Source organism: Borostomias antarcticus (assembly GCF_949987555.1).
Source record: "Borostomias antarcticus genome assembly, contig: scaffold_264, whole genome shotgun sequence".
Lineage (NCBI taxonomy): Eukaryota > Metazoa > Chordata > Actinopteri > Stomiiformes > Stomiidae > Borostomias > Borostomias antarcticus.
In genome coordinates, this window is record NW_028176725.1 from 8,583 (window position 1) to 20,000 (window position 11,418).

An 11,418-nucleotide genomic window follows, 5' to 3' on the forward strand; every position below is an offset into this window, starting at 1 on the left:
TAGTGTAGCGTTATGGGTGGCTATAGCTAAAGTTAGCCTAGGCTAGCTAGTTAAGTTAAAGGTACCCAATGTAGTTTTTGACCACTAGTATGCGCTCTAGAGCAAATTTGAGAAGGTGGTCCCCGAAAATCGCGTTCTGTCATTGCGTCAATACGCGGAGCACATAATAGTGACGTTTCACACATCTTTGTTGTTTTCAAAACATTAGCTAAATATCATTTTGCAAATAAATTAAAATATAGGAAAGACATTCAAGTGGTTCAACATGTTTATTAGACTACAAGGAACCATATAATCGAGGAATTTCGAAAATAAACAAAGAACGGATTGTTTTGATTCACGTTTCGTTGGGTACCTTTAACTTAGAGTTAGCTAGAACAAATGACTAGCTAGCATTAGTGCTAATGTTGGCTAACGAAACGAGCGTCGCAGCCTTTTATCGCAGCCTCACCTTTGCCCAGACAGCGATGGAGGAGGAGAAGTGTGTGGTGGACCTCCACCTGGAGCCCATCGTGATCGCAGGCCCTGTGGTCCGGGACAAGAGCTTTCTGCGCTGCCTGGGCCAGGTCCTGGATCTGGGCTGGCTCCAGACTAAAGACATTGAGGCAAGACAGGGCTGAGTGACGACCATGCAAGCTCACTTTAAAAGCTAGCCACCCACCCAAGGTGGCTGTGTAGTGTATCCATGCGCAGGTCTCTCCAGGCTCGTGTCTTTCCCGTAGATGGAGCCCTCTCCTCCTCCCTCTGGTTCCCAGGAGCGCAGGGGTCTGATGGGAGAGCTGCTGCCCTCCTTCGCTAACGGAGCCGTGGAGAACAACGACTTCCTCTCCCTGCAGGAGATCCTGGAGAAGGTTGAGACGCAAACACACACACACACACACACACACACACACACACACACACACACACACACACACACACACACACACACACTAGCACCCACACTAGCACACAAGGTGCTCTTGCTCTCTCTCTCTCTCTCACACACACACACACACACACACTACCACACACACACACACTACCACACACCTTGCTCTGTCTCTCTCACACAAGTTCTTGCTTTCACACACTCGTATACAAACTCTCACACATACACTTCTCTGTCTCAGACCTGCTCCTGCCTCCTCTTTCACCTCTCTCTCTCTCATACACACACACACACACACACACACACACACACACTGTGTTAGATGGATGTGAACTGCGGGGACTACGACGGGACAAAAACCCCTGCTGAGGGCCTGTGAGATGGGTAACCTGGACATGGTCAAGTACCTGCTGGCCAAAGGAGCTTCACACCATCTGAAGGACCGCTTTGGGAACACGGCTCTTCACCTGGCCATCAAAAACAGGTCCGCCTCATCATCCAGACATTCTTCATCATCATCCAGACATCCATCATCCATCATCCATTCTTCCCGTTCTTAACTCGTTCGTTCGTTGCATAAATTATTCAGGCATTATGACGTCATCAAGTTCCTGCGTATGAGGAAGGCCACTGTTGCTGCGCCGGCCGTGAGGGTGGCTATGGACATGATGAAGTCAGTAACTCACCCCACACACCTCAGTCACACTTCCCTGTGCTCTCTCGCTCTCTCTCTCTCTCTCTCTCTCCTCTCCCTGAGTGTCTGGGATTCCTCTCCTCCTTCCTTCACTTTCCTGCTCCTTCCATCTTATCATGTGTTTCCTGTTGTCTCTACACTAGTCTTCCACAGCCAGACCCCTCTCCACACGTGGTTTACGCTGAGCCAGCGCTGGAGACGGGTCTGGCTGGACTCTACCATTCAGGGATGGGGGGGGGGGGGGGGGGCGCTGTATTTCTTTAAACCAGTCACAATCGTTTTGGGCGGAGCGGTTGCTAGGTTGTTGTTGTTTCACATAGTCCGGGAGAATCTCCCATCGCCACTGGTTGGCCGATTACATGAATCAGCGCCACTGATTGGGCAGTAGGTAAGTAACCCCCAAAACCTACGTCCGTTAACCCAGAGCGGTGGCCAGCAGAGACTACCAGCTGCTGCATGCCTGGGCTCTCTCCGGCGTCCACATGGACAGCAAGGACTACAACGGCCGCTCCGCCATGCACCTGGCCGTCAGCACGGGGGACACGGCCATGGTCCAGACGCTGCTGAGGTCCGGGGCCACGCCCCTGGTAAGACCCTCCCATCTCTGGACGACCGGACCGGACGCACATCTCTCCTGCTCTGTCTGAAAACAACCATGGAACACCCCACCGCTAGCTACCCTTACATAAACACATATCAATCAACAATCAAGTCAAGTCACTTTTATTTATATAGCACATTTAAAACAACAGCAGTTGGGCCAAAGTGCTTTATATACATTAATAATGAAACAGTACAATCAATTAAAGCGCTTTACAAACAATAAGAATACGAATTAAATAGTACAATCAATTTAAAATAAAAGCTAACAGGACCAGTAGCTTCAATCAACTAGCTTTTAATGTTCCTCACCTCCTCTCCCCCCCCAGGAGAGGGACGTCTGGGGCCAGACGCCCTTAGACGAGGCTCGGAGGGGCAACCAGGCCCCCGTCCTGCAGCTGTTCCACCCCCGCTACACCCAGCAGCTCCCCACCAAGGACCAGGCCACTCTGCTCACACTCACACACAGGAAGTAGAGGAGACACGCACGGGACACACACAGGAAGTAGAGGGGACACACACGGGACACACACAGGAAGTAGAGGGGACACGCACAGGACACACACAGGAAGTAGAGGGGACACGCACGGGACACACACAGGAAGTAGAGGTGACACACACAGGAAGTAGAGGAGACACGCACGGGACACACAGGAAGTAGAGGAGACACGCACGGGACACACAGGAAGTAGAGGAGACACGCACGGGACACACACAGGAAGTAGAGGGGACACGCACAGGACACACACAGGAAGTAGAGGGGACACGCACGGGACACACACAGGAAGTAGAGGAGACACACACGGGACACACACAGGAAGTAGAGGAGACACGCACGGGACACACAGGAAGTAGAGGGGACACGCACGGGACACGCACAGGAAGTAGAGGAGACACGCACGGGACACACACAGGAAGTAGAGGGGACACGCACGGGACACACACAGGAAGTAGAGGGGACACGCACGGGACACACACAGGAAGTAGAGGGGACACGCACGGGACACACACAGATTTCCCTCTCTACGGTCACACACACACACATGTTCAGGTACCATACAGACGCACACACACACTTGGATGACAGAGGAGTGAGGAAGGTGGGGCAGATGGTTTGTGTGTTTTGTCGTGATTAATAAAGCTCTTTGTTTTCAAAAGCACCCAGACAAAACAAAAGCAACCAGTGAGATTTGATGTCCACGCGTTCCATCACCTCTGCAGTCATCCTAGGGGAATCATATGAAACATGTTCTGTTTGTTAGGTATTTTGACCTTTCTTTATTCCTACAGTAAGATGGAATACCAGTGGAATCTGTAGCTAGCTAGCTGGTAGCATTGTAAATCGTCCCTTGGTATCATGGATCTTGGCTTGACCGCAGCGCTGACTGGACGGGAGTGTATCCTGCCGCACGGAACTACTTTTTACCGGACAGCGCCCATCGAGTACTGTACTCCCTGTTCACACACGACTGTACAGCCACCTTTGACTCTAACACCATCGTCAAGTTTGCTGACGACACAGCGGTGATAGGCCTGATCACCAACAATGATGAGAGGGTCCCCCTGGAGGAGGTGAGGCTGCTGACCCAGTGATGAGAGGGTCCCCCTGGAGGAGGTGAGGCTGCTGACCCAGTGATGAGAGGGTCCACCTGGAGGAGGTGAGGCTGCTGACCCAGTGATGAGAGGGTCCACCTGGAGGAGGTGAGGCTGCTGACCCAGTGATGAGAGGGTCCACCTGGAGGAGGTGAGGCTGCTGACCCAGTGATGAGAGGGTCCACCTGGAGGAGGTGAGGCTGCTGACCCAGTGATGAGAGGGTCCCCCTGGAGGAGGTGAGGCTGCTGACCCAGTGATGAGAGGGTCCCCCTGGAGGAGGTGAGGCTGCTGACCCAGTGATGTCAGGAAAACAATCTCCATCTGAACGTCAGCAAGACTAAGGAGATGCTGGTGGACTTTGGGGAAGTCAGGCCAGGAACTACACCCCTCTAATCATCAACATTCATTAGTTTTTATATAATTATTTATAGTCTAGTTTTTAAGTTATTGCACGTTCTAGGGTGCTGAGAAATAGACTACATACAATACATCATTCATCATCATCATCATCTACTTTATTTAGCAGACTCGGGTCCAAAAATGTAAACAAGCTACTGTCTGGTTGTCGAGATTATCATGGACACTGAAGCTAGACTGATACCAACCCTATCATTATAAAGTACAGTAGATTATAGAGTAGATTGGGAGTACAGCAGATAGATTATAGTAGTAGATTGGGAGTACAGTAGATAGATTATAGTAGTAGATTGGGAGTACAGTAGATAGATTATAGAGTAGATTGGGAGTACAGCAGATAGATTATAGTAGTAGATTGGGAGTACAGTAGATAGATTATAGAGTAGATTGGGAGTACAGCGGATAGATTATAGTAGTAGATTGGGAGTACAGCAGATAGATTATAGAGTAGATTGGGAGTACAGCAGATAGATTATAGAGTAGATTGGGAATACAGCAGATAGATTATAGTAGTAGATTGGGAGTACAGCAGATAGATTATAGTAGTAGATTGGGAGTACAGTAGATAGATTATAGAGTAGATTGGGAGTACAGCAGATTTATAGTAGTAGATTGGGAGTACAGTAGATAGATTATAGTAGTAGATTGGGAGTACAGTAGATAGATTATAGAGTAGATTGGGAGTACAGTAGATAGATTATAGAGTAGATTGGGAGTACAGCAGATAGATTATAGAGTAGATTGGGAGTACAGCAGATAGATTATAGAGTAGATTGGGAGTACAGCAGATAGATTATAGAGTAGATTGGGAGTACAGCAGATAGATTATAGAGTAGATTGGGAGTACAGCAGATAGATTATAGAGTAGATTGGGAGTACAGCAGATAGATTATAGAGTAGATTGGGAGTACAGCAGATAGATTATAGAGTAGATTGGGAGTACAGCAGATAGATTATAGAGTAGATTGGGAGTACAGCAGATAGATTATAGAGTAGATTGGGAGTACAGCAGATAGATTATAGAGTAGATTGGGAGTACAGCAGATAGATTATAGAGTAGATTGGGAGTACAGTAGATAGATTATAGAGTAGATTGGGAGTACAGCAGATAGATTATAGAGTAGATTGGGAGTACAGCAGATAGATTATAGAGTAGATTGGGAGTACAGCAGATAGATTATAGAGTAGATTGGGAGTAGTAACTCCCCTGACCAGTAGATGTCAGTATTTTCTTTCCTTTCTTGACACTAGTTTTTTCCACAATGGAAAAAATGAATGAGGAAAAGGAAAACTTTTATGTCCGACTGCTTTAGGGCTTTTGAGTGTAAAGAAAGAGGAAAAGTGACCAGTTTCTTGGATATATAGGGACGTTTTAATGAAGCCATCGTCTATTTTAAGAGGGTTTCTACTTGTGAATGTTTTAGCTACCTAGTCAAGATGGGTTCCCGCAGCTTAGAGCGCAGTCATGTTCTTGAGAGGAAAGGAACCTGTTCTATCGTGTGGGTTTGTTGGGTTTGTTGGGTTTTGGGTTCGCTGGGAACGTGTTCTGGGGAGAGGGTTCGTTTTGAGGAGCCGTCCGGGCCGGTGAGCGGTCTGCGGGACGCGTCGGAAGGAGCTCGCCGGTACCTGGAGCAGCTGGTCGGGGCGCAGGCGCTGGACTCGGCTCAGAAGGTGAGAAATAAGATACCGAGCTGCTGTTGACTGCTTGCAAAAGTTTCCCAACGTGAACGTCTAGTTTCTCCAGGCATCTTTAGGTGAGGAGCTGTGTCCGGATGTAAACAAGTCGGTTCCTAATGGTTATTTCGTTGCCTTTTTCCTAGATGGCCTTTACAGGATAGCTTACATCCGGTATTTGAACAACTTTATTCAAACGCTCTGCCAAGCACTCACTCCCCCCCCCCCCCCCCTCCTCCTCCTCCCCCCCTCCTCCTCCTTATCTCTCCCCCCCTCCTCATTCTCTCTCTCTCCCCCGTCCTCCTCCTTGCCTCTCTCTCTCCTCCCCCTCCTCATTCTCCCCCTCCTCATTCTCCCCCTCCTCATTCTCTCCCCCTCCTCATTCTCTCTCTCTCCTCCCCCTCCTCATTCTCCCCCTCCTCATTCTCTCCCCCTCCTCATTCTCTCCCCCTTCTCATTCTCTCTCTCTCCTCCCCCTCCTCATTCTCTCTCTCCTCCCCTGTCCTCCTCCTTATCTCTCTCCCCCGTCCTGATCCGACCCCCGCCCCCTCCCTCCCTCCCGTAGTGTGTCTCCCAGGTCCTGGGGACCGTCGCGGTGGGGATGGCCAGCGGGCTGAACGTGTTGTCAGAGCACCTGACTCAGCTGCTCCGGGCAGCAGGACTGGACGGTAAATATGTCATATAATCCTAGTCACGTAAATCGCTATCGCCTGGCTGTGTAGCCAAGACACACACACACACACACACACACACACACACACACACACACGGTACAGGGAGTAGGTCACCAAAAAACAGCCCGAAACTACAGTATTCAACTTGGAGCACTTCTGAACTGCAACAACAATCTACCATACATAGTTAAGATCACAATCTCCCATCTCACAACAGGGAGATCCTTTGTCTGGCATGTTAATTGTAGTTGTGTAGCCTCACAGCAGATTTTAAACCGCTCAGCTCAAGAGCATAGGCCTATAGGCCTAGTCCGTCCACACGCGGCTGGATGCTAGTTGCCCGTTAGCCGTCTTTGACCCCCGGTGGCTCCGTAGAGACGCAGAGGAAACGGGCAGAGAGAGGAGGATGTAGCTGGAGAGGATATCAGCCTGACCTCCCAAATATGCAGTCAGGTCTCTAGAGGCGTGCCGCAGCCTGAAGGACTGAACGAAAATCTACCAGCGGTTCACATTACCAACCGCACCCTGGATCAGAACAAGAGGTGTGTGTGTGTGTGGGTGGGGGAGAGAGACAATGCGTTGGGGAGGGGGTTTGGCACAGAATGGTACAGCCTGTTCAACCGGATGGTGTGTGTAAACACAGGGTGATCTGTGGAGGTAGAAACCTCACCAGGACTCTCAGATTGTGTTGTAACAACAGCAGGAATGAGCAGCAACGCGAGACCATTTTGATCGTCTGTCCCTGTCGTCCCTCTGTCCCTGTCTCCCCTCTGTCCCTGTCGTCCCTCTGTCCCTGTCGTCCCTGTCTCCCCTCTGTCCCTGTCGTCCCTCTGTCCCTGTCGTCCCTCTGTCCCTGTCGTCCCTCTGTCCCTGTCGTCCCTCTGTCCCTCTGTCCCTGTCGTCCCTCTGTCCCTGTCGTCCCTCTGTCCCTGTCGTCCCTCTGTCCCTGTCGTCCCTCTGTCCCTGTCATCCCTCTGTCCCTGTCGTCCCTCTGTCCCTGTCGTCCCTCTATCCCTCTGTCCCTGTCCAGTCTCCTTGCCCTTCCACAGCGTCACCCCAGAGGACGTGGTCTACATTGGCCAATGGGTTCTGCTGGCTCTCATTGGCTACTGGCTGCTGTCCCTGGCCTTCCGATTGGTGGCGTCCACCGTGCGGCGGGTCCTGTGGCTGGTGAAGCTGGGCGTGGCCGCCGGGCTGTTCGGCCTGATCCTGAGCGACCGCACCGCCGCCACGGAGACCATCGCGCTCCGATTGGCCGGCCTGGTGGGCCTCTGCGTCCTGCTGGGCGTGGGGTCGAGCGGCGCCGCGTCGGTGGCGGACAAAGCCGCCCACATGGAGGAGCTGGTGAGGGTTCTGGAGAAACGAGTGAGAGAGCTGGAGAGGAGGAGAGAGGAGTGAGGGAGAGAGAGGAGGAGAGAGAGGAGTGAGGAGGAGAGAGCTGGAGAGGAGGAGAGAGGAGTGAGGGAGAGAGAGGAGGAGAGAGAGAGTGAGGGAGAGAGAGGAGTGAGGAGGAGAGAGGAGTGAGGAGGAGAGAGCTGGAGAGAGCTGGAGAGAGGAGTGAGGGAGAGAGAGAGAAAGAGGAGTGAGGGAGAGAGAGAGGTAGGGGGGGGAAGGGCACTGTTTTTCATGTCTTGCATGGTTACGTGCGTTTTGTCGTAAATAATAAAGCTCTTGTTTTTGTTTATGAAGGAGTCTTTGTTTTCTAAAGCGCACAGACCCAAAAAAAACACAGGAGGGACTTGTTTTCTAGTCTTTATTGAGGTGGATATGCGTCTCCTACAAACAACTACACAGGCTTGAGAAGCAGAATAAAAACATGGATCATTCCACAGGTCTATAGATATGGCATTATAAAATCACTTTCCTGTCTACCAGTCATGGATCCACATTGCATTTCAAATGCTAAAAAGGTTCACTTGATTTAACTCGCCATGCACAATTGAAGCCGTGGAAAAAGCCCTACAAGTGCAAACTGAATGCAAGGCAAGCTAAATCAAACACACACATCATCAGTCAGCTATCTGAACCCCCCGCCCACACAGGCCCGATGCCTACGACCCTCCTGTCCTCTCCACAGCGTGACATCATACAAGGTAAACAACATGTCATCTCAAATACAACAAACAGTACAACAATAACAACAACAACAGTAGAGACGGTCGGCTGGTCGTGGAGACCGTGTTTTTAGGAAGGTCTAATGGAAACAGGCAGGTCGGAGTTCAAGTCCTTGTAGTGAGAGAGCAGAGTAGAACCAGAACTAACGTGGATCTACACAACTACTCAGAGAGAAGAGGAACTGCTTATTTGGTTAGACTTGACGTGCTCCCCCGAGTGGATCTGACAGTATAACGGATAAGTAGAAGAAATATGGTGGACAACAGGTCTGGCTCACACTTAAACCTATCCGGTCCTTTAATACACGGGCGGACGGGAGAAGGAGGAGAGGTGGAATGCCGACGAAGCTTGTTCACCGGTCGCTCGGGAGGTGGACACCAGACTCTGGGTCCAGGAGTGGACGGCCCACGTCAGGGCTGACGTGAACGGGCCTCCCGAGTCACACTACCGGCCTGAGGCGCTTCACGCTGGACACGAGGCTTACCGCTGGACACGAGGCTTACGGTTGGACACGAGGCTATCCGCTGGACACGAGGCTTACGGTCGGACACGTTTGTTGTAAACGCCATGTTCTCACAAGGTCACCGGCGGACCGACGGCACCGTCACACTTCAATAGCACCTCCTCGGATAGCCAGCCACGCTAAAGCTGGCTGAAGGCCGTCTCACTCTGGCCCAGAGGCCCTGTTTGCCCTGTTACCATCACAGGACTTCTGGGTGGACTAAGTGGTACATGCATCATATAGTGACAAGTATACGGTGGTAATTAAAAGCGTGTGTGATCCTATTTACATTCTTTATGTACAGAAAGTAGCTCTCAGATGGGAACCTTAGCTTGACCTGTCCTGAGTGGATTGCTGATCTATGTACCAGTAGCGATGTTCTGACTGGATTACTGGTTGTGATGAGTTTTTCCAGATACTCAGATTGGACGATGAGTGTCTGGATTTTGTGTTTGTTTTTTGCTTAATGTGTCAGGTGACGATCGATGATGACGTCACCCTGAAGGCAGTTGGAGAGTTCTGAAACCGTCAGATATATCTTTTTTAAGTCACGTTAAAAAATGTAAGGCTACACATTTAAAAACAAGATATTCTTCACCTCTCCTCTGATCAACCTATGCAATCCTATGCAGTTTTTTCGCCATTTCCTCAAACCTCCTCCACCCCTCCTCCCCCCATATTTGACCTATAACTTTTGACCTATGATCAGTGACCCCTACACTGCTAGGAACTAGGGCCCTGAGGTGTTCCTGGTCTGCTCACGTGACTCAGTGAAAACTTCTGGAACTTGTCACATTTGTCCCAATACTCTAAAGCCACTTTTACACTGCATGAAAAAGGCACAACTCTACTGTTTCTGGTTTTCCATCGGGCAAAAGGCGAGTTCAGTCGAGTGGAGTTTTTCGGATGGTTCCAAGCGAGCTGACGCAAGCCAAAATGTAGCATGAAAACACGGCAGACTACTGATTGGTCAGGTGAGAACACGGCAGACTACTGATTGGTCAGTTGAGAACACGGCAGAAAAAAAAAACTCACCAGGGACGTTTGAGTTAACGAGCGGAGCGATGACACATTTGGTGTTCTCAGGCCTCGGACAACATGGCGTGGTAGTTTACAGGAGTGAAAGCTGCAGGTTTATAACCACACGTTTACTGACGGTTCATTTCTTTGTTGCCACAATAAATGGTGAAACTGACGGCTATTAGTGTGGAATGGTTTTATAAACACAATCAAACATGGATGCCGGCCAGGTCCTGCGCTGGGTGAGACTGAGCTGACGCTGGCGCCGGATGCAGAACTAGCCACTCCTCCGTAGTACGTTATGATGGCGTCGCTGAACGTGTCATTTGTAAACAAGTCCCTCACTGTTTCGCTCAGTAAGTAGATTCTCAAATGAGCCAAAAATGTACATTTTCCTTTTGATGAGCAGGCGTTGACGCGGGGGCGTGGCGTCCGAACCCTATCCTACGATCCGCGGGGGGAACGAGGCGAGAGACGAAAGGAACGCGGATTGAATGGAGTTGATCTGGTGAAATGCAGTGGAACCGTGGCATAGAGGGAGCACCTCCTCCCAGCGCCACCCCGACTAGACGAGGGAGCACCTCCTCCCAGCGCCACCCCGACTAGAAGAGGGAGCACCTCCTCCCAGTGCCACCCCGACTAGAAGAGGGAGCACCTCCTCCCAGCGCCACCCCGACTAGAAGAGGGAGCACCTCCTCCCAGCGCCACCCCGACTAGAAGAGGGAGCACCTCCTCCCAGCGCCACCCCGACTAGAAGAGGGAGCACCTCCTCCCAGCGCCACCCCGTAGAAGAGGCCATATCAGCCGGACCTCCCTCCACACTGAGCCTCACGCTGGAGGAGGACTGGCCACACCCCATCATCATTCGGAGATGGGAGGAGGGGAAAACACTGGATTTCTTTAAAACAATCATCATCCTAAGCTTTTTTTTTTTCTCAACAGTGACCTTCCAAATAGTGTCGGGGGACTGAATCTGATTGGCGCCACTGGAATTGAGCGCCACCAATGAGAAGCTTATCTGAACAGCCTCAACCATTGAGCCAGACTACTCTAGACTACTCCAACTATACTGGATGTATGAGGGGAGGGAAGGAGGTGAGGAAAGAGGGAAGGAGGTGAGGAAAGAGCCAAAGTGTCGTATTGGTCTGGAGGCCAACTTCCCTCCAATCCCCTCCTCCCCCCTATCAACACACACACACACACACACACACACACACACACACACACACACACACACACCCTGGCCCCGAGCCGGAG

The 11,418-nt window shown here is 50.8% G+C and overlaps 1 protein-coding gene across 1 annotated transcript; it reads left to right on the top strand.

The window, feature by feature from the left end:
* Window positions 1-5,613: 5,613 nt before the first annotated feature.
* On the top strand, window positions 5,614-9,664 carry LOC311328181 (voltage-gated monoatomic cation channel TMEM109-like; the record flags this gene model as incomplete). The annotated part of the gene is made up of 4 exons (XM_084462191.1): window positions 5,614-5,847; window positions 6,416-6,518; window positions 7,555-7,889; window positions 9,617-9,664. The coding sequence occupies 4 exons, from the start codon at window positions 5,614-5,616 to the stop codon at window positions 9,662-9,664; spliced, it is 720 nt and encodes a 239-aa protein (XP_084318317.1).
* Between the last annotated feature and the right edge of the window lie 1,754 nt (window positions 9,665-11,418).